The sequence below is a fragment of the Polyodon spathula genome, chromosome 28, assembly GCF_017654505.1.
Source record: "Polyodon spathula isolate WHYD16114869_AA chromosome 28, ASM1765450v1, whole genome shotgun sequence".
Lineage (NCBI taxonomy): Eukaryota > Metazoa > Chordata > Actinopteri > Acipenseriformes > Polyodontidae > Polyodon > Polyodon spathula.
The window spans coordinates 1,645,755-1,668,070 of NC_054561.1; the positions used below are offsets into that span (position 1 = coordinate 1,645,755).

Genomic DNA, 22,316 nt, shown 5'->3' on the forward strand with positions numbered 1-22,316 from the left:
AAAAACACTTTTCTTACTGTCACACTTGGATCTCTTCTCTGTACAGGTAGCTGTGTCTGAGATAGTTCGAGGTTACAGGGCAACTGTATTGTCACACCACAGCGCATTCTGGGAAGTGTAGTCAGGCTGTGAAAGGTACCGGAATCAGGTTAGACTCACCAGAATGCATTTGCGATTGACCTGTCCCCACCTGAGGGGTGTGGGTCCTGTATTTGTATACAGAAATGACTTGCTGATCCTTTGGAACGCCCTGCATGCTGCCGTGTCTAACCGCGTAAGCGGCAGAGCATGGCGATTAACTCCGTTTGACTATTCACAAGCTGCAGACAGCACAGTGTAGGAAGGCCCAGGGGAGCCATTGCGTTGCATTCTTACCTGTTTGTGTGTGTGTGTGTGTGTGTGTGTTCTCCCGAGACTCTCACAAATGCACGATTTTGGGCAATTTTCAATCACATCTCTATGCAAGACTAGAACCGTTCCGGCCTCAATATTGGAAAGAAAAATGCAATTCCGCGTTAGAGGGGATGTTCACCTGCACTATGAATTCACAGTAAATTACAGGGAAAAGCATAATTAGTCATGTGCTGCATTTGTTAAATACAATCGTATGTAATTCAGTACGTGCACGTTTGCAATACTATAACACATAAAAGTTAAGCTCACAATTCACAAAAAAGCACCATAAAATGATATACTACTGGAGTTACTAACTGCACTACGGCTTCTATTACACACAACACGTTAATAATAAAACAGTCCTGCCGTGCATATTAACTGCACCCTTCCACCGCTTTCCCGTCTGGCAGACCTGCTTGGCTGTCCAGTTTGTTTACCTTCCCTAAAGGTAAGTTTCAGCTGCAAAAAATGAAGCTGCGAATTCTGTTTGCATGAATTATTAATACACTACCCTCCCAGGATTGTTACAATCGACCAACCAATGGCAAGTCGTTTTAACATTTATTAAATTATTTCCGATACCAAAAAAAAAAAAAATAATAATAATGAATTTTAATTTTAATGTGAAAAAGGCTTGCCGTATCAGCCAATAGGGAGAGGCGGCGGATTCTGCGCGCACACGCGTCGGGGCGAAAAGGAGGTTAGCCGCGAGAGCGCGCCCGCATGGGGGGGGGGAGGGGCGTGATATCCTTCCGCTGTCGAGTGAAGAGGCTCCTTCCTTTCCGTGAGCCGCCCGAGAGCGAGCAAAAAAAAAAAAAAAACCGCCGCTCCGCGAAAATAAATAAATATAAATAAATAAATAGATAGATAAATAAATAGATAGATAGATAGAGAGAGCTGCTGAAGAATAATACTGCCGTGTAGCAGCCGCAGCGGCGCTGGGGGACTCGGGCAGGATCGGCTCGCCTCGTTTCCCCTGTATGGTTGTACTGGTTTGAATCGAGTCTAATCCGGGTTGAGTCGAGCCAGTGGCGGGTCCGCTCGGGCAGGATGGAGCTCATCACAATCCTCGAGAAAACCGTCTCTCCAGGTAATTAAAAACCTCGGGAAGCGGGGGGTCCTTCCTACCCCAGCGGGGGTCCCGGCTCCGAGGGGGGTTATTTGGATGCGAAACCGCGACTGGAAAGTTTAAAAAAGGGAGGGAGCGGCGGGCCTGGCTTTCCTCTTCCCTCTCTCTGTCCTGGAGTCTCCAAACACTTCTAATAGAAACACAGCCGGCTTTTAATGGAGATTGTATTAACTGTGCTTAAAACGAAGTTTCATCTGTTCTGTTTTGTAAGGATTTTTATTGTAGTGTTTAACAATTGACCCGATTAAGTGTGTGTGTTTTAAATTATCGACCTAATTACTTTTTAAAATATTGCAAAGGGGACGAACGGGCATAGCCTTTATATATATAGATAGATAGATATAGATGCGGCACCTGCTCAAACCCGCTGGGGTGTTTCTCAGTTTCTGGTGTATATTATCTGTATATTGACGTGTGTTGCCGCACATTATATTCTCTATCGATTGGTTTATTAATTGCAAAGTGCTTGATTTTGATGTGTTTTAATTTGACAAACGCGTGGAGGATTATACAAAGGAAGCTTTATAGTGGTGTGCATGAGAAGTAGCGTTGCATAACCTAGTCTGCTTCGTTTTTTTTTTAAATTTAATTCAGCAAGTTTTAATTGTTTCTCTTCACTTCTAATAATACACGTGAGGGCTAAAGCAAAGTGTACATGTTGATTCAATACCTCTAATAAAACGGGGTATTCAAAACGGTTGGTTTTCAGACAAAAAAAAAAAAAACCCCGCTTTTGTGATTTACCGAGAAGGCTGGATTTTGTTCTTGCTTTTTAGATCGCAATGAACTGGAAGCAGCGCAGAAGTTTCTGGAGCGGGCAGCGATTGAGAACCTGGTAGGTATTTATTGAAGCTACGCAAGGGGTTGCATTACTAGGCCTGCTTGAAACCCCGCCATGCCGGTGCAACCTAGCGTTCATGTGCCGGTGATTGCGCTTGATCGACACGCCTCGCAGTCTTTCAGGAGACCGGGTTGCACATCTTCGAAGGTTTTTGTCCAATGGCAGCTCCTGTTGAGGGCGGGGCAGTGCTATGTTGGGTTGGGGTGCGGGGTTGTGTCCCCCCCCCCCAGCCACGTGGGAGAGCGTTACCCAGCAGCATTGGAGGGGGGGGGGGGACGGGGGGTGTCAGCGGCAGGATTGTAGCGGCCGGTAAGTTCGTGGTCAGATTGATCTTGAGTTAGAAACGCATTTTCGTAAACCAGACATGTGGAAGACTCGCCCGACTGCTGCCCCTGCCTCAGAAGTTAAAAGGTTAGTCTTTTTTTTTGTCTTTGATGCATATTGATAATTATAACAGTGTGTTTGTGTTTTTTGGGCTTGGAGCTTGGTTTCAGGAGACTAGGTTAGGGCCTCCGCATGGCACACCAGGGGAGTCTTGGGGTTTGAAACGGCAAAATTGACGCAAACTGGGTCTCCTGGAGCCAGGTTTCAAGCCAATTCAGCTTAAAGTGGCATCGTGTTCCCTGGGGTTTCAGTCAGATTCATTGTAATGCATGCATCGTGGGCAAAGGGCACCAGCCCTCAGCGACACGTGTTGGGGGGAGGGGTGGTAGTGTCCGTGTGGGTACAGTTGGGAAGAACAGACTTTGAAGAATAAATTACTTTGGCTCTTTGCTTTTAATAGTATTGCACCTCCTAAATGTTTTGCAAAATATAGGCTTTTTTGATTGTCGCCGGAGGTGGTAGAGTATGCAGGCTCGGTATGCGTCTGCATAGCACCGTGCTATATCGTGTGATGATAAACGAATTCACCAGAATAATAAAAGAAATGCAGAAAGTTGAATGTGTTTTTAAATACCTTGTTTTTGCGAACCACATTCGAAATATAATAAACTATGTATAACTTTGGAAGATGATGCTTAAAGGCCACAGATACAGCAAGGTTGTGCCATATCGCATTCAAACTTCTAAAAGATATGTTAATGTGTGTTTTTTTGTTTTGTTTTTTTAAGTAGCAAACTAGTTGGCTTGATTTTAATCAAGGGCGGGGCACCAGCGCTATGCTGAAAAATAACAGCATAGCGCAAGTGGGGTATTGGTGACCACAGCGATTAATAATTCTAGTTCAAAAGTATTTAACACCATTTCAGAATTAGGTTAAAGGACCTAACACTGAAACCACCTTTCCAGAGTTTCCAGCTAATTTACAGTGTACTCTTGTAAGGGAGTCAAGTACAGCTGCTTGCATTTCAAACTATTGCAGGTTTCATGTACAAGGTTAAATTCTGGAATTCCATTACACTTGGTGACCTTTTGTGAAGAGTTGAATTGCAGCAGCTTAGTGTAATTCTGCCTGTCTAGCAGTTGCTGTATCACGTCAGACTGAGGTTGGCTTAGCGGTAGTGCACAACAGTTGTTTTACAGTGAAAGTAATTACTTTTAATTTAGGGGTCGCCAATAATTTTTTACCCTGTTTTTATCCCAATGTGGATTGCCCAGTTGTATTTAGGCTCCGCCTACCGCTAGCACCCCCGCAAAGATGAACACATGCTGCCCTCCGAAGCGAGTGCCGTCAGCCGACCGCTTGTGCTCACTCTGCAGGCACGCCATGCAGCCAGCCCAGAGCTACAGTGTCAGAGGACAACGCAGCTCTGGGCAGCTTACAGGCAAGCCTGCAGGTGCCCGGCCAGCCCACAGGGGTCGCTGTTGTGTGGTGAGCTGAGGACACCCTGGTTGAGAAGCTGCTGAAGGCTTAGTTGCTACTTGTTTGTTTCCTTCTAGCCCACCTTCCTTGTGGAACTTTCCAAAGTGCTTGCAAACCCAGGAAACAGCCAGGTTGCCCGTGTTGCCTCAGGCCTACAGGTCAAGAACTCGCTGACGTCCAAGGACCCTGATGTGAAAACGCAGTACCAGCAGAGATGGCTTGCCATCGACGCCAACGCACGAAGGGAAGTCAAGAACTATGTAAGTTAACCAGTTGCAGGTTGTGCAAAGAGAATCAAACCTCATCTAAAAATTGATCCTCAAAAAAAGAAAAATTGAAGGGCATTTTGGTAGTTTTTGATTTACACAGCGTTGCAATATCTCCTCATGAACGCAGTAGAGTCTGATCACTGAAAACTGATATAATGGAAGCCATATTAAGGAATTAATGTGATTCTAAAGTAATGATCATATGACAAATCAGTGTGTTTCATTCTAATGAAATGGTATAATTAAAATTAGGCAGGTGTGTCAAGGTTCCGCTCCAATTAGTTACATTGTAATTGCAATTAAAATTGTATCGCTATGATTGTAATTGGCTCCAGGTCTGCTGTCAAGTGTTCATTTTATTACTGACATGGAGCAGACTAGCTCTTTGCTGCATTCATTTCCCCAGTGGCGATGAGGGTACACTGCACAGTGCTTTTGTATGTGTATTGCACTAAATACATTCTCCACAATTTTAAAGTTAATTCACTATAACCCTGCTGTGTGCCCCCACAAAATAAAAGCAGATATCAGGTTTTCAGTGAATTTTTTTTTTTTTTAATTGTATTCCAGGTGCTGCAAACCTTGGGCACAGAAACTTACAGGCCCAGTTCAGCCTCCCAGTGCGTGGCTGGCATCGCCTGTGCGGAGATCCCAGTGAACCAGTGGCCTGAACTCATTCCCCAGCTCGTAGCGAATGTCACAGACCCCAACAGCACTGAACACATGAAGGAGTCAACACTGGAAGCCATTGGATACATCTGCCAGGACATTGTAAGCGCATCTGTCAGTGGTGTTCTCATCACTTTTAGTTGGATGCAATACCAATTATTTTGAAACTCAAAAGACTTGGTCTGTATTGTATACCCTGATCGGCAGAATTTAAGGTTGTAGCTGTGGCCTTAGATCTGCCAAATTACAATGTCGGTACCGTCCATTTCCAGTTAGCTTGGCCTTGGTAATGTAATTCAGTCATATGGGTAAATGCAAGCAATAATTTAGATGTGTTAACATGATTTAAGTGATAAGTTTAGCTATGCAGGTCAATGATGAGAAATCATGCACCACGCTGACTTTGTAGTTGATGCAGTAAAGATTTCGTAACTGAGACTGAAGCTGAGCATCTTGAAAGAACTCAATCCCTTGGCTAATGACAACTGTATGCATCTGTTTTAGCAGATCAAACATGTATCTAAAGAATTACAAGTTCCAGTTCTTTAATTTGCTAGCCATTTGTCATCTCGTGCCTACTCTTCCAAGTACTGAAAAACAAATGCCATTGGAAGATGGCGCCAGCATCTGCTGGCAGTATAAAGCTGCTTAATTTCTCTTTCCGCGTGGTCGCTCTTAAACCTAGATCTCGCTTGCTTTGTTTTCAGGATCCAGAGCAGCTACAGGACAACGCGAATCAGATCCTGACGGCCATCATCCAGGGCATGAGGAAAGAGGAGCCCAGCAACAACGTTAAACTGGCAGCTACCAATGCCCTGCTCAATTCCTTGGAGTTCACCAAAGCAAACTTCGACAAAGAGGTACAGGTTGACCTGGCTCTCGCTGGTGTGTTCTTGAGGAAACTCAAGATACACAGCATTGATTAAGACCGATCTGCCGTTTTTGAAAGCTGTACAAAGACGCTTTAAGCATGCAAGGGAAATCCATCATAGATTGAATTATGCTCCTAAAAGGCTTCAGTTAATAAAGAATAAAGATTTGGCTATCGCTTATTTGTGCAAATCAAACCCTTAAGGAAGTCTGATCATATTGAAGGAGCCCTGCCTTTATTCGTCTTTTACCCCTTTTAAAGACCATATGCAACATCTAATCTAAACTGTCTGCCTGGGTGCCAAAGCAGGTCAAGGATGTAAACTATTAAAATGCTATAATGTTTATCCTTTCATGTCTATTAGACTTAACTGATACTTGTTAATAGTTTCCACAGACTGATTTCTTTTGGGTAAATGTAATCGCATGCCTAATGGTTTAGGAAGACTCATGAAACTAATGAATGCTGTTTGCTAGCTAATGAAATTATGTAAATGTGTTTAATTTATTGGCTTTTAAAGATTCCAAGAGTAAATGCTTTCTGTCAAGAACATTTAAACCGTTTTAATTGGATATGAAAAATTCAAGCAGTGTCTTAAACTGCAGGAAATACAATATTAATCTGGTTTCCCCAGAAATGGTGATTCTAAAATGTAATTTACAAAAGTTAATTTGACAGGTGAATTTGTTACTGTTAGGCACATATTGTGTGTGTAGTTTGAGACTTTTCATACGCCTATAATTATACTGCAAGTGTGACCAGATAATTAAAATGCCAATACTGAATACCTGTCAGTCAAACGTCTGCTCTGTGATGAAAGATCATGCACCGTTCTGATGCATTAGTGCGATGTAGAAATTAACAAAAAAAAAATCAGACTTGACAATTCAGAAGTGTTCTAGAGCAAGCAGGAACTGCTTTTCTGGGAGGGGAAGAGTTCATCAGTTTGACGCCTCTCTCTCTCTCTCTCTCTCTCCTTTCTCAGACCGAGAGACACTTTATTATGCAGGTAGTCTGTGAAGCAACACAGTGTCCGGACACAAGAGTAAGTACCTGGCTTGTTTGTTTAATTTTATTTTTACTTTGAACTTTGCCACTGTTAAATTGTCTTAATAGCAGTGTTTTGGCCCTTTTTTAAATCCTGTAGCTAATCCTCTTCTCTTTTAAAGGTACGAGTAGCAGCCTTACAGAACCTGGTGAAGATAATGTCCCTGTATTATCAGTACATGGAGACATACATGGGTCCAGCTCTGTTTGCAGTAAGTGCTACTGAGAGTGACATTAATCACCAATGCTTTGGCAATAAGAGTTTTAGCCTCGGAGGTCAATGATGAGAAATCATGCACCACGCTGATTTTAGATGATGCAGTAAAGATTTCAAAGCTGAGACTGAAGCCAGTAAATTGAATTATTAACCCACTTGCTGAAGGCAGTTTGAGTTTTTTGCTTTAAGCTTATAAAAATGAAGATTTTTTTTTTAAAGGTTGCAGAGCGCTTATGTCAATATCAATTTGTTTTAAGTGTTAAATCCTGTTTTTTTTTTGTTTGCACTGTTACACGACTTGAAACCTGTTGGGTTAAGAGATTAGTTAAGTTGTAACACTGGTGCATGGTGTTGGACTCACATGGTGTTGGTTCCTGCTCCTCTTTAGATTACAATCGAAGCTATGAAGAGTGATATTGATGAGGTGGCCTTGCAAGGAATTGAGTTCTGGTCAAACGTGTGTGATGAGGAGATGGACTTGGCTATTGAAGCATCCGAGGTGAGTGAGTTTAGTGATCAACTTGTGTCCATCTCAAATACTTTTGTAATTGGGTTTATCCAACAGTTAAGGCCCAGGAAAGAAGTGTGTTGTGACACTGCATTTACACCAGTGTAATTCTCCTGCAACTTTCTGTTGCTCAGTGGTCAATGATGAAAGAACATGCACCACGCTGAACAATTAGTGATGCATACCACTTCCAAAATGCTGAGACTGCTATAGGCCAGAATAGTTTAGGGCTCAATCAATGCTTTCTTAATTTTATTTAGCAGGTATTAAACTTGCAAGTTTGTCCTTTTTTAAAGGTGTTTTAAAAAAGGATTATAGCCTTTTAGAATACTGTGCAGACTTACTCTGGACCTTTTATTTTCTCTCCAGGCAGCTGAGCAAGGAAGGCCCCCAGAGCACACCAGCAAATTCTATGCCAAAGGAGCCCTTCAGTACTTGGTGCCCATCCTCACACAGACCCTGACTAAACAGGTAAAGACAGCGCCTGTGGTTAGACTACTTTGTTTTGTAGCAGGCTGACAAAACATGACCACATCCTGCTGTTGTGGATAAACTGAAATTCTGGTACTTGATCTATTCAGGTGTGCAAGGTAAAGTTGCGTTTTTAAACTGTTAAGAATGGTAACTGACAATATAAAAGCAGAACCGGAAACAAGCCGCCTCTGCATTCTGTTTTAATCCCGTCCCCTATACAATGGTTAATTGTCGTTTTTAGGTACAGCTTTCAAAAATCAAGCTTTGATTGCTTTTATGTGCAAGGCAAGCTGCATGTGTTATTACCTCATTTCATATTGATTGATTTACACTAACTGATAAGGGTATTGTTTTTTTCTTTTGGGGTGTTGGACTGCTCCAGTAACCTGTGCTGCTTTGTGTATGATTTGCTTTTTAATAGGGTGGAAACTGCAGCTCCTCAAGTTGGGAATCAAAGTCCATTTCCGGGGTTTTTAAATGTAAGGTCTATGATGAGAAATCATGCACCACGCTGATGCACTTGTGTGATGCAGAACCTACCAAAAAAAATCTGAGACCGAAAAGCATACTCCCCCCCCCCCCCCCTCCCCCCCCCCCCCCCCCCCCCCCCCCCCCCCCACTTCAGTCAGCATTGAGTACAGATCCTGCAGTTTTTAAAATGATATCCTATGAATACACAAGGAAATGTGCTTGAAGGCTGTGTGACAGCAATACACTAGTATCCCTAAAGTTAAATGACTCTGAATTTAGTGACGAATCAAAGATTTGCTGCTACTATGATATGTATAAAATCCACTAACGTAGAAGTTGGAAGAGGAGGTTCAATGTAATGAGGGTTCTTCAGTGAGCAGTGTGTCGGGCGCTGCTGTAACGCCGTGTGTGTTTGCAGGATGAGAATGATGACGATGATGACTGGAACCCCTGTAAGGCGGCGGGCGTGTGCCTCATGCTGCTGGCGACCTGCTGCGAGGATGACGTTGTGCCCCATGTGCTGCCCTTCATAAAGGAGCACATCAAACACCCAGACTGGAGGTACCGGGACGCCTCCGTCATGGCTTTCGGGTCCATCCTCGAGGGGCCGGAGCTCAACCAGCTCAAACCGCTCGTCATTCAGGTGAGCGACGAGGGCTGGAGCCGTGAACCCCTCACCTGAGCGGTGGTTCAAGCGCTTTTAATATATGTGAGTGACTGGAGGATTATGAGGAAGGAAAATCATGATTTGGATGATCGGATCCAACCTGTCAGTAAATTAATCTTGTTTTGTGCACCGACTTATTGCAAAAATAAGAAAGTTAGCAGAATTTGTTTGTGGGATGCATATGTCCCTTGTGCCTTAAAGATTAGTAGTGTTGAATAGCTAAATCTTATCAGAGGTCATTTGATCATATTTCCACATCATACAAACTAGCCTGTATGTACAATAACTTGTATTGTAACCTCCATGCTGTGAGGCATATCAAACCAAAATCTGTAGGCGTTTTAAACAGAACGTCTGGTCTATGATGAGCAATCATGCACCACGCTGATGCACTTGTGTGATGCAGAACCTACCAAAAAAAATCTGAGACCGACAGGCGTATGTTATTAACATCCGCCCCCCCCCTGCACTTGAGACTGTGTTGAGTACTGGATTGTAAATTGTACCCTATGAATACACTATCATGTATTTGATCTTATTACACTATGCAGTGTAACCCATCAGGACCAGAACGTGTTGTATTGTAGCCAGTTTTACACGTGTGCTCTGCACCCTTTGCACCTCTGAATAGTTACCAAAGACCAGTATGAACAAAGGACAACCCTTATAGGAACATCATACAGTTTCACAGTCATGCCCCAAGAGGTTAAATACTTGTTTACTTGACTTTAATAGTTACTAATTTATGAGTTTATTTTTTAAACCTGTGCATGGGTTTTTCACTGCGTCTCTGCAGGCCATGCCCACGCTGATCGAGCTGATGAAGGATCAGAGTGTGGTGGTCCGGGACACCACCGCCTGGACGGTGGGCCGAATCTGTGAGCTGCTCCCCGAAGCCGCCATCAACGAGGTCTACCTGGCTCCCCTGCTGCAGTGTCTGATCGACGGGCTGGGTGCCGAGCCCAGGGTGGCCTCCAACGTGTGCTGGGTAAGAGGCTAGACTCTCCTGATACACCCTTTCAAAACTGGACTCTGTGCAGCGCAGCAGGGGCCAGTTCCACAAGCCACTTCTAGGGGGTCTGCTAAATCGGATTCTTTTTTCTATAAGAATCAAGTAATGGATTAATGGATTGTGTTTACTCTAATTTGACCGTCCCATTTTATTCCAGGCTTTCTCCAGCTTGGCAGAAGCTGCGTATGAGGCTGCTGATGTGGCCGATGATCAGGAAGAGCCGGCTACTTACTGCTTATCCTCCTCGTTTGAGCTGATTGTACAGAAACTTCTGGAGACTACAGACAGGTATGGGGAATAGTGCAGTGTGTCCGCCTCGTCTTGCATGGTGCCTTGGCTGCTGAAGATGTTACACCTGCCAATTAAAACAAGTATGTAAACTTTCAACCTTGTGTTACTGGACTGGCCTGTCTGCAACTTCTCCAACAACATTGCAAGTTTTAAAATGTCATTCTTTCCCAAAGGAAATCCTTCATTCTGTATCTTGATGTCTGGTCTATGAGGAGAAATCATGCACCACGCTGATGCATTTGTGATGCAGAACTTACCAAAAAAATAAATAAATCTGAGACTGACACTTCCTTTGCCTAGTATGCTTGTAAAAGGAGGGACCAGGTTTGTCTTAGTCAAGCCCTTTTGTTGCACTGTTACTGTTCAGGCTTTTCAGTTTTGTAATTTGCTGGAGTGCTTGTACAGATCTTAAAATAGTTCCCTGCTTCAATTGTTGGAATTGCACATTTGAGACTGAGGCTAAATAGTTTTGAGCTGCGCATAAAATGTGTAAGCAGTTGCTAGCAGGAAGGGTATGTGTAATATAAAATACTTTGCCAAATGTTTTTTAGGCCTGATGGACATCAGAACAATTTGAGGAGTGCGGCGTACGAAGCACTGATGGAGATTGTGAAGAACAGTGCGAAGGACTGCTACCCAGCTGTACAGAAAACTACTCTAGTCATCATGGAGAGGCTGCAGCAAGTGCTGCAGATGGAGGTAGGGACAGTGTCTGGATTTTAATCATTTCCGAAGTACTGAAAAGCGTTGCTTCGCCTTCACATGCGCTATGATACTTCGTAAAAGTGAAGAGACACTGACTGGTTGGTCATGCTCAGTTGGTGGTTTATTTCTTGGTTTTAAACCATTTTTAGATAAATAACTGCATTTTTAAAGGGCAAAAACAATAACCTTCAAGGAACTACACCAGTCCACTAAATCCCTTGTTACTTTCAGTGTTAATTTTCTTGGCTCTGAAGAAAGCAATTAGTCTGTTTTGAAAATTGATTAGAAAAAAATTTAATTGCTTAGTTATGTAAATGAACTAGTGATCGCTTGGAATGGATTAGAAGTGGCCTAGATTCAAGTAGCTTTACCAGCGCAGTGAAATCTGCGATTTTATAGACCTCTTTTTGCAGTGTGTTTTTACATTGAATATATACTACATCTTGCTTCTTTTCCTGCAGTCTCATATTCAAAGCACATCAGACAGAATCCAGTTCAACGATTTGCAGTCTTTGCTCTGCGCCACACTCCAGGTAAGATCGCAGTTTCAAATCTATGTGTGGTGTGTTTTTTGTTTGTTTGTTTTCACACAAATAGAAGCACTGAAATGCTTCTGTTTTATCACAAACTTCCCACACTTTGCTGGTTTATAGTCCACTATCTGTGTTGCAAAAACACGACCTCTGTTTAATTACATGCGAGAAACAGATCTGAACAAAAATGCAGTTCTAGCCCAAAGGAAATTCCCTGTTCTGTATCTGGATGTCAGGTCTATGAGGAGAAATCATGCACCACGCTGATGCATTTGTGATGCAGTACTTACAAAATAAAACCTGAGACTGACAATTCCTTTGCCCAGGCATGTACTTTTTTTTTTTTTTGTGTGTCAAGTGCTTGCATTGCAATGGTACTGTTCTGGCTTTGCATTTTTGTAATTACTAGAGTGCTTCTACAGATCTTCAATTAGTTCTCTAATTTAGGAACTGTACATTTGGGATATAGACTGAAATAGTTTTGAACTACACCAATGTATAAGTAGTTGCCAGCAGGCAGAGTTATGTACAGTGTAAAACGCATTTTGCTGAATGTAGTGCTAGTACAAGCTGTAACAATGTTAACTTTGCCCTGCAGCTAACATGATTCAAGCCTGCCCTGATGGCAACATCCTGGGTAGGGAGCAGTTTAATTTATGCCCATCGTATTTCTATAGAGGTGCCCAGTGCTTGTTGGATAACTGCTGCTTTTTAACATCATACTGGTCTGCATTGAGGTGCTTATTAGTCTTGATTGTGTCCAATAATGAATGTAACTGTTTCCTATGTAGTTGCAGCACTATCCTCGAGCCATTCTTCAGCACTGCCCTTAAACTTTTCCCAGATGAGCCTCCATAGTTTGTTATACAGCGGTCAGCGTCTGATTTCAACCTATAGAAATTGGACCAAGCTGCTAAATTTACAAACTTACTTTTTTTTTTGTTTTAGTCAGGAAGAGAGTCTGGATTCAGTAAACCGCAGCTAGTTTGGTCCCAGTTTCTGCCAACGCTGGTTTCCTGCGCAAGCCATTTTGTCTTAATGGAAGAAAGAATCATTTAGTAAAACGCCTTGACAAATCTGAACTAATATTCAGTGTGGGTTTACTGAATGTACAGCTAGCTGACACTCGAGTGACATCCCTGTAGTGCAGTGGGGCTGTGGTTTCACAGGTGAGCATAATGAATCAGACAGTTGAGGGGAGGTGCGAATTGCTTCTGATCGATTACCAGGGAATTGTTCAGCTGCTTGCAACACCACTGCAATTTATGGCTATGACATTTTTGTAAGTATCATCTAACTAGCAAACCTCTGCAATGACATCCATCGGCCCTGCCCTTCATTTCTGTGACTGAAGGAATTGATGCCTTTGTTTTGCTGTACGTGGAATTTTTTTTCAGAGCAATGGAGAACCAGTTTGCCAGTGGTACAGATTTTGAACAGCTGTATCTGAAGTACAGCTGGCAGAAGCCAAATCCCATCTGAATTCATTTGGTTGGAGCACTCTAGTAGCATAATCAAAGGGGATTCATATTGCCATATGTTTAAACATTGCACGGTTTGTGTTTTAATATTTCATATCAATCGTTGCCTGTTTTTTTTTTTTTTTTCCTCTATTCAGTGACCTAAGCAATGCAATTGCCTGCTTACAGCAGCCAGTAAGCTGCAGTGATGCACAAGAATGGCTTATTAAATGAGCGGCTGCAAAGTTAGCCTCCTTTTGTGAATTTACATCTTGCTGTATAAAGCAGGGGTGTCCAATCAGTCCTGGTCCTGTAGGGCTGTTCTTCTCCAGGTTTTAACAGCCAACATATTATATAATAAATGACTTCAGGGTCTGGATGGCTAATTGGTTCAATTGCACAGTTTTAGAACAGGGTTGGAACAAAGACCAGGAGTGGAAGGGTCAACATTGGCCACCCCTGGTATAGAGACTTGAGACGTATCCTTGCAATGTACGGATTTGCCATTTTTCACTAATGAGATTCCCGCCCCCCCACCCCTTGTGTTCCAGAATGTTCTGCGCAAGGTGCAGCACCAGGACGCCCTGCAGATCTCGGACGTGGTGATGGCGTCTCTGCTGAGAATGTTTCAGAGCACCGCGGGGTCCGGGGGAGTGCAGGAGGACGCTCTCATGGCGGTCAGCACGCTTGTCGAAGGTGAGCAGGCTTAACCCTCCATTGAAATCCACTGTGTTTGTGAATGGTAGCAAACTTCATCTTTCTGTTTTTTTTGGTGTGGGGGGTGGCTTGGCTTCTACGTCCTTGGTTATACGTCTCCGTAGAGACACTTTTTTGTTATGGGTGTGATTTTTTAATTTTTTTTTTAACCCTATGTACTGTGCCGTTTTCATCTTGCATCACTCGAACCCCTTGTTTGCAGTGTAATATCAGAGTAGTACTTATACCCTTGTGGCTTGTACAATGTCTACCCCGATGACCGTTCCTCCTGTTGCTCAAAGTTCTGGCAAGCAGGATTTTAGGTCATCGCAGATTATTCTTGGTCCTTTTCACTTGGGGTACTGAGGCAGCGGGGCTGCCTGTCTTTACTTCGAATTTTGCGGGACCTGACAAATATAATACATTTCAGTTTATTTTGATACATAATTAGTATTAAGTACATGGAAATGCAACTAATAGCATTTATTTCTCTCTCGCAGTGTTGGGCAGTGATTTCTTGAAATACATGGAAGCCTTTAAACCTTTCCTAGGTATTGGGCTGAAAAATTACGCTGAATATCAGGTAGGATTCCCTTTAATTGGACTGTTCAAAGAGTTTTCTTGTAGAGCCTCTGCATTAAACTAAAGGCTAATTTTCAAAGCTCAGTTAAGACCCCAGTTGACAATGCTGGATTTTCTCTTGTAACACCATGCATAAAACGAATGATTTTGGACTCTGGGGATGTTTCTGTGACTTGGCTGTCAGACACTGGTGATGTAAAGGAGTTTAATTGCCATGTACAGCGTGGTGATTTGCAGGTTACTTTGAATGTGCTGAAGTCTGATTGCAATTAAAATCTATTGACAAGAACAATTCAGTTTGTGTGTGTATGTATATGTGCATATATAATGTGTGTGTGTGTGTGTGTGTGTGTGTGTGTGTGTATATATATATATATATATATATATATATATATATATATATATATATATATATATATATATATATAATACACATCTATATGTATATAAAAAATGTGTGTAAACACTGGAACAATTTTTCAGAGAAAATGGGCGTTCAGTTAATTTGCCATGACTTTACTAGAGCAGAGCCTTCACTATTTAACCTTGGTTAACCAACAGTGGGTTGCCAAGAGCTTTGGGCAAGATACAGCTTTCATGTCAGTCAATCTGTTTTGAAAACAATGTACTGTACATAGTTTTGAAATTGCAATGCATGTTTTGTAGGTTTTCAATTCTCTGGGTTACTCAGTCTGCGAGTCTACTTTTGATTTTCTTTGTGACCATGCAGTGTGTTTTTTAAAATGACACATCCACTAGATTATTCACATGTTTTTTGATTTCTAAAGACACTGTTTTAATCTTCCTGTTTTGTCTGCAGGTTTGCCTGGCTGCAGTGGGGCTAGTCTGTGATCTGTGCAGAGCTCTCATGACAAATATCTTGCCGCATTGTGATGAGATCATGGCACTACTGCTGGAAAACCTGGGGGTAGGTAAAAGTGATTGGGTGCTGTTAGTGGGGTACAAGGCTGTCCTTGGATCGGATGAAAAGCCAAGGTCCTCTCTAAACGTTAGATACAACAGCATATTCTAAGGAGTAAATTATGGCCTGTTATCCATTTTGTTGTTCAAAATGTTTTAGAGCAGGATTAAGTGTTCTAATGAATTAATAATCTATTTTAAATGTCTACCCCGATGACCGTTCCTCCTGTTGCTCAAAGTTCTGGCAAGCAGGATTTTAGGTCATCGCAGATTATTCTTGGTCCTTTTCACTTGGGGTACTGAGGCAGTGGGGCTGCCTGTCTTTACTTCGAATTTTGCGGGACCTGACAAATGCCATTACGTTGTTGCACACGATTTGCCGGGTAGCTGTCGGTTTAGTATTGATATCTTCCTTCCCCTCCTCTTCTCAGAATGAGAACGTGCACAGGTCTGTCAAACCCCAGATTCTCTCTGCGTTTGGTGACATTGCCCTGGCAATCGGTGGAGAGTTCAAGAAGTACCTTGATATTGTGCTGGACACTCTCCAGCAGGCCTCCCAAGCACAGGTCGACAAGGTGAGAGGAGCTTACCGACCAGAAAATAAGACTCCTATTGCATAGCAGTTTCACCCATTCCAGGTTTTACTACGAGCTTGATTTAGCCACTGTGTAGGTAACAAGCTTGGGTAGGTGTGGTATATTAAACTCTAAAACCTGGAATGGATCACACTGCTATGCAGTTGGAGTTTCATTTCAATCCCTGGAACAGATTCAAATGCTCAGTGGTGTACATAATCCTAAACCATGATCTGTCTAGTTTAGCATTGCTGAACTGTGGCTTTCTCTTTGCAGACGGACTATGATATGGTGGACTATCTGAATGAACTGCGGGAGGGGTGTCTGGAGGCGTACACGGGCATCGTTCAAGGGCTGAAAGGAGACCAGGAAAATGTGCATCGTAAGTGCTGGAGTCTCCTTTTTAATCCAGCAGCGATGACTGTTCCTCCTATTGCTCCGAGTCCTGGCAAGCAGGATTTTGGGACATTGCAGATTATACTGTGGTCTTTTTGACTTGGGGATTTGTGAAGTAGCGGGACTGTTCATCTCTACCCTGAATTTTGCAAGACCAGACATGAATGTGTTAAATTATTGGATGCATTCTTAAAGATAGATACCTGTATTTATATAACTCAAAATTACTAATGTATTAAAAGCACCTGTCTACTAATGTTGATTTTCTGTAGTAAGTCAACTTTTTTTTTTCTTTTGTCCCCCTCCCCCCTCTGTAGCGGATGTGATGCTGGTGCAGCCTCGTGTAGAGTTCATCCTTTCCTTCATTCACCACATTGCTGAAGATGAGGATCACTCGGATGGAGTAGTGGCTAATGCTGCTGGCCTGATAGGGTAAGGTGGGTGGGGGGAGCGCATGCCACTTCAGGTGATTTTTCTTTGTGGAGCTCAACCCCAGGGCAGACCCAAGCGAATAGGCAGCTTTTTACATTTACAAAGGTGCTGATGAGCTTTCCTGCTCCGATTTTGCTGAAAGTCCTGGCAAGCAGGATTTTAGGTCATTGTACATTATACTTGGTCTTCTGTCACTTGGGTTATTCGGTGCAGTTGGCCAAATCCTCCTATACCTGGATGTTTATTGGCACAGATTGTTATCTTTTCATGCATTGTAACCTCGAATGGGGGGGTGGGGGCTGCACTAGTCTTTATATAGGGAAATTAAAATTTAAATGGAAATAATGTTTTCAGTGATTTTGAATATTAGTCAAACTATTTGAAAATATTGAATGCATGAAAGGGTTTAGTATTGAGGCTTGATATTTCTGTAACGCCACAGCACAACTCCTAACGTGTGTGTTTTGTTTTCCTGCAGTGATCTGTGCACAGTGTTTGGTAAAGATGTCATGAAGTTAGTGGAGGTGAGGCCTATGATTCATGAACTGCTAACTGAGGGGAGGAGATCGAAGACGAGCAAAACTAAAACTCTCGCAACATGGGCTACCAAGGAGCTTCGGAAACTAAAGAATCAGGCTTGGTAAACGTGTGTTTATTTAACCTCACTCATGAAACGCAGTACATCTCAAAGTACTTTGAGAGCAGCCACGTTTCAGAACCTTTACATACCACTAGAATCTGACCTATTTAAGAGTTAGGATTGACGTGAGGGAATTGTTTAGAAAGTATGTTACAGCTTCAGTTGTCATCTATAGCAGTGGCCAGAGGTTTTGCATCACTGGTATAAAATTAACTAATTTTGTTTTGGTTGAATGAATCCTGCTGAAATGCTGTTATGTTAACATTGAATTGCATACCACTTGTCATGTTTTTTGTTAAATATATAGGGAAAACTACAATGTGAAAAAAATGGTTATGGCTTCTGTTACTACTTGTAACCATTTTGTAGTTTATTTTGATTACATGATAGATAAAAGGTGATATATAATAATGCGTGTGTGTATATAATTCTAGATAATGCAAAACGTTGCCATGAGGACCTGAAACATGTATGATACTTTTGCAATTAAATGTTTTTTTTTTTTTTCAGATTTCATTGGAAAAATGTGAGAGAAAACAAAAATGGAAGCTGAAGCGAGGAGTGTGCACGGATGATGAGTGTTTGGGAATGTGAGAGAGAGTGAGTGAGGGTTGAAATCACACCACCTTCTGAATACTATTCCAGCAGCGTTCGTCACAGCCTCGGCAGCGTGTCCGCTGGCCGAAGTGCTGAATTCAACCGAAAGAGCGACGCTGGACCGCTGCAACCGGCAACACTTCAAGAACGAAAAGGAAAATCTTCAAAACAAAACTATAGAAATTAACAGCCAAACTTGAGGGTTCATTTTTATTTAAGCCGGTCTTGTAGAAGATTTTGTTGAATAGAAATCCTGGATTTGAAAATATTAACTTCTAAATAAAAAAAAAAATGAAGATTTTTTTTTTTTCTAAATGGGACTTGCTGCTGGAGTTCAAGAAAGCTTACACAAGAAACAATTGGATTCTCTGGCCCAGCTTCTGTAATTTTAACCCATTGTGCAGTTTATGCATGAGAAACCTTGCGACCTGCTTTGTGAGGGTTAGTCCCAGTTGAGAGAGAGAGAGAGAGAGAGAGAGAGTGTGTGTGTGTGTGTGTGTGTGTGTGTGTGTGAGGATGTATCCACTTCACATCCAATATAAAATTAAAAACAAAAACAGATCTTTGCAAATAGGTTTGGCAAAATGATTGAGTCCCGTCAGCTAATGGCAGCACAAGAGAAATTGAAAAAGTGAAGTTGCTTTTCATGTTCTTTAGGAGAACTGCTGACAAATGTGCAGAGCTTCCTTTTTAAGGGTAAAAGCAATGTTAATGACCGGAAAGGAAAACCTGTTCTTTCCCTGTCTAGAAATATCAAACTGTGAATTAGTGTTCTAATGATAGCAACAATACACTATACAAAATGCCCTTAATTAGACAGATAGCACTTTGGAAATAACCCCAGTTAACACAACCTCAATCCAAACACAAATAGTGCCAAAGAGTTAAACCATACGAAAAAAATAGAAAAAAACCAGGAAATACTTTGGCTTGTGGTGTAAAAAAACAAAACTGAAGAATCTTACCCTTTTGGAACCAGCATTGGCATTTCTGTGATTTTAGTGTTAAAATTGATGCATTGTGATGTTGGTCTGTAACTGCGCTAAAAGGAAAAATCTTACTGAGCTTTGCGAAACAATTAGGCTTTTTTTTTTTTTTTTCCATTGCCATTGAAAAAAAAATTAAATGAATGTTATCTAACATTCCCCAGCACTTTTTTGTTTGGTCTTTTAAACAAATCTTAAACATGTAATTCTATTCCAGTTGTGTGTGTTTTTTTTAATATGAAAAGTTTTGGGAGTGGTTGTCAAGACAACACGAGGAGATCGATTTTTTTTTATTATTTTTTTTTTTTTAAAGGCACACCTGACAACTTAAGACTGGTGTCTTCGGTCAGTTCCGTGTATTCAGGGAACTAATTATTATTATTTTTTAATAAAAAAAAAAAAAAAAAAGCAATTGTATAAAATCTGCAAAATAAAAAAATTCTCTTCCTATCTTTTGGCCAGAGCTGGTTCTAGTCCCACTTTCTTTATTAAGAGGAATAATTCCGGGGTTATGAAATGTGAATTGTCTTCAGTATCTCTAATTTTAATGCATTGGTAGCTGGGATTGGGGAGTTTCATTAGTTTCGAACCCCTCTTCCTTACATCTATTGTCTCTTACACGGAATGGTGATTGCTGTGTTAAAGTACTCACTAGCCCTGTACAGCATCGGTTCCGAATGGACACAATCATGTTGCTACGTGGCATGTACACTGCACAGAACCCCCGTTCCTTGAGCGCTAATCCATTTTACTCGAGAGGGCATCCTGGGCTTTTAGAATGGGCTGTGTGTTAGCTCTGCGCTTCTGAGGTGTAATTGTGTATTTGATCATGACTTCGCTGGTGTATACCGCATTGCTCTCATGTACACTTCCTCTGAGCCCCTTGTGAATCTCCCTCTTCCAACACTAACGATGTTAATTTCTTAATCTGAGAACTGGGGTTTACGTTTCTTTTAAAACGAAAAAAACAAACAAACAAAACTTCTGAAGCATAGCCAGTTTTATAAAAGGTCTGTTTTAGGATCTTCAGGGCGGAAGTGGCCTTGTTTAGAGAAGCAGGCTGCTTCTCTTTGGTCGGGGTGAGCTGTTTTAAAAGCTCGCCTCTACCAGCATGTAGGAAGCAGTTCATTCCTGCACTCCTTATCTGCCCACTTTGTCTCGGTACAGAGTATGAGACGTGTGGCTTTTCAGAGCTGGCTTGTGAATGCAATGCGGTGTGGAGAGTTAGTGACCACTGTTGCAGGGAGGGACGCAGGTGTCTTTTTTTTTTTTTTTTTTTTTGCACACTGGCAAGATAGGGATTGGTGTCCAGCTCCCAAATCAGATTGATTACTCCTAGGTATATTTAAAAAATGTGTATTTTTAAAATATACTTTTTTTTGTTTTGTTTACTGTTCTTGCCTTTGTGGTTAGTTTGTACTTTTATTGAGGGAGTTTAAGGATCGGGGGATAATCGTCTGCCAATGGGGATTTCTGACCATCCCTCAGTGCTACCTGTTTCTGTCTGTCCGTGATGCAGTTCGGCTTTAGAGCAAACAGAATAAAGCACACTGAGATACTAAGCACTGGCATTCGTCTGTTTATTATTGCTTTCGTTTACACAAGGCCATTATTTCTAACGTTCATAAATATTATTTTCTAAAATGATATTGGGCAAACTAACGCTGGGATTCAAATAAAGCTTTTGTAAGGGTAACTGTATACCTGCAAAGTGCTTTGCAAAACCGGCGTGAGAAAACAGACGTGACAAACTCCAAACGGTACGTGCGCAAGTAGTTTCCACGAATAGAGCTCCAGCCGAACATTTTGCATTACCCTCTACATAAAATTAACTCCTACTTGAAGTGTGGTGACGAATGAAACTCGCTCAATAATGTTGTCGTATTGAATTACATACCACATTGTAGTTTTCCCATGTGTTTTAAAAGTATGGTCTTGGAAAATGAGCAAACAACTGTAACATGACAGCTGATTTTACTGTATTATAAGGACAGCCAGTCTGCTGATTTGAAGACGCAGTTGGAAGTGCAATCTATATCGGTATGGACGTCGGTCCCAGCTCTGACATGAACGCGTTGCCTACGATTCGGTCTGGAGGTCCAGAGTGTGTGTTTTTGCTTGGCAGACTCTTGCATTCTCCTTCAGCCTCATTGGTCAGGAGATCATGTTTTAGGCAGCAATGTGTTATATATTTTTTTGCTGCTTCTGCAGTGTGCAATGGACAGGGATTCGATGAAGTGTCTCTTAGGTGTATTGCAGCTGTACTTGAAATGTGTTCTGCGGGGTTGTCAGTCATTCTGCATTAGAAACACTGTCATGTATTTTACTCTAATGAACCCTTTTCACAAACGTATGAGGTCTTGTTAAGTAAGGTTTGGCATAAACACGTTGAATACCAAGCGGAATGTTATACATTATTATTATTTTAATTTATGTTTTTATCATCAGCTAAGCATGCTGCAGTGGTCCTGTCTGAGAATTGAGTGTATCCATACGCTCTCACTGTTAAATCTGCAAATGAATCAAAAGGGAAATCGTTGTGCCTGTCCTTTTTTTGACTTCCAGTTTGATTGGTCTATGCAATCTTGCTCGGGGTGCAATTTAAATGTGCCAGTTTGACGCTAGAAGCGTGTCCCTTGATTAATGAAAGCATCTGAAAATTCAAATTCCGTACGAATAATTATTACCCTTCATCATGAAACACCGAGCCCTGTCCCTCTACTGCATACTGTATTTGAAATGATGTGCTTGTCAACCAATTCCCTTTGTCTTTTGAAAATATATATATATATATACCAGGTCTCTATCACTCTCTCTTTTTATATATAGTAAATATATTATATATATATATATATATATATACCCGTATATATATATTAATATGAACCCATTTATCACTTTGCTTAATATGCCCCCGTTTGTTTTGCACCACAGGTTGTTTGAGAAATGCACCTGTCAATATCATCTCACAAACTCGCTTATTGTTACGGTTTGTGCAGCCTGTCCAATGAGGCGTGGCTGGGCTTTACTACCTAACCACAATACAAACAATTTTTCATGTGGGCTGATAAACTGACATTTTGTGTAGCCGGTCAAATGTTGCGTGGGTGGTCTGGACGAGATAGAG

General features: G+C 41.7%; 1 protein-coding gene and 3 non-coding genes across 5 annotated transcripts; all 4 read left to right on the forward strand.

Moving 5' to 3' along the window:
• The first annotated feature begins 1,198 nt into the window (after positions 1-1,198).
• Positions 1,199-20,751, forward strand: LOC121301826 (importin subunit beta-1). Of its 2 annotated transcripts, none has more exons than XM_041231445.1 (22): positions 1,199-1,486; positions 2,302-2,360; positions 4,248-4,430; positions 5,010-5,210; positions 5,816-5,968; positions 6,965-7,024; positions 7,149-7,238; positions 7,632-7,742; positions 8,121-8,222; positions 9,115-9,339; positions 10,160-10,351; positions 10,533-10,663; positions 11,218-11,365; positions 11,833-11,904; positions 13,916-14,060; positions 14,561-14,643; positions 15,463-15,570; positions 15,995-16,138; positions 16,415-16,520; positions 16,852-16,966; positions 17,445-17,612; positions 18,117-20,751. In XM_041231445.1, the coding sequence occupies exons 1-21, from the start codon at positions 1,447-1,449 to the stop codon at positions 17,608-17,610; spliced, it is 2,634 nt and encodes an 877-aa protein (XP_041087379.1). In that variant the 5' UTR covers positions 1,199-1,446; the 3' UTR covers positions 17,611-17,612; positions 18,117-20,751. The 2 variants fall into 2 exon arrangements, with proteins under 2 accessions (XP_041087379.1, XP_041087380.1); XM_041231446.1 differs by having other exon boundaries at positions 1,201-1,486; positions 17,445-17,606.
• Positions 14,335-14,476, forward strand: LOC121302047. Its single transcript, XR_005947678.1, has one exon. It is a non-coding gene; the product is annotated as a small nucleolar RNA SNORA79 (small nucleolar RNA).
• LOC121302046 lies at positions 15,775-15,916 on the forward strand. The gene has a single exon (XR_005947677.1). It is a non-coding gene; the product is annotated as a small nucleolar RNA SNORA79 (small nucleolar RNA).
• LOC121302048 lies at positions 16,554-16,698 on the forward strand. The gene has a single exon (XR_005947679.1). It is a non-coding gene; the product is annotated as a small nucleolar RNA SNORA79 (small nucleolar RNA).
• Positions 20,752-22,316: the final 1,565 nt, after the last annotated feature.

Excerpts from the sequence above, each read along its gene's own strand:
- LOC121301826 (XM_041231445.1), top strand. The coding sequence starts at position 1,447 with ATGGAGCTCATCACAATCCTCGAGAAAACCGTCTCTCCAG. Across the intron at positions 7,239-7,631 it reads TGGGTCCAGCTCTGTTTGCA|ATTACAATCGAAGCTATGAA; the intron begins GTAAGTGCTACT and ends GCTCCTCTTTAG. Across the intron at positions 10,664-11,217 it reads CTTCTGGAGACTACAGACAG|GCCTGATGGACATCAGAACA; the intron begins GTATGGGGAATA and ends AATGTTTTTTAG.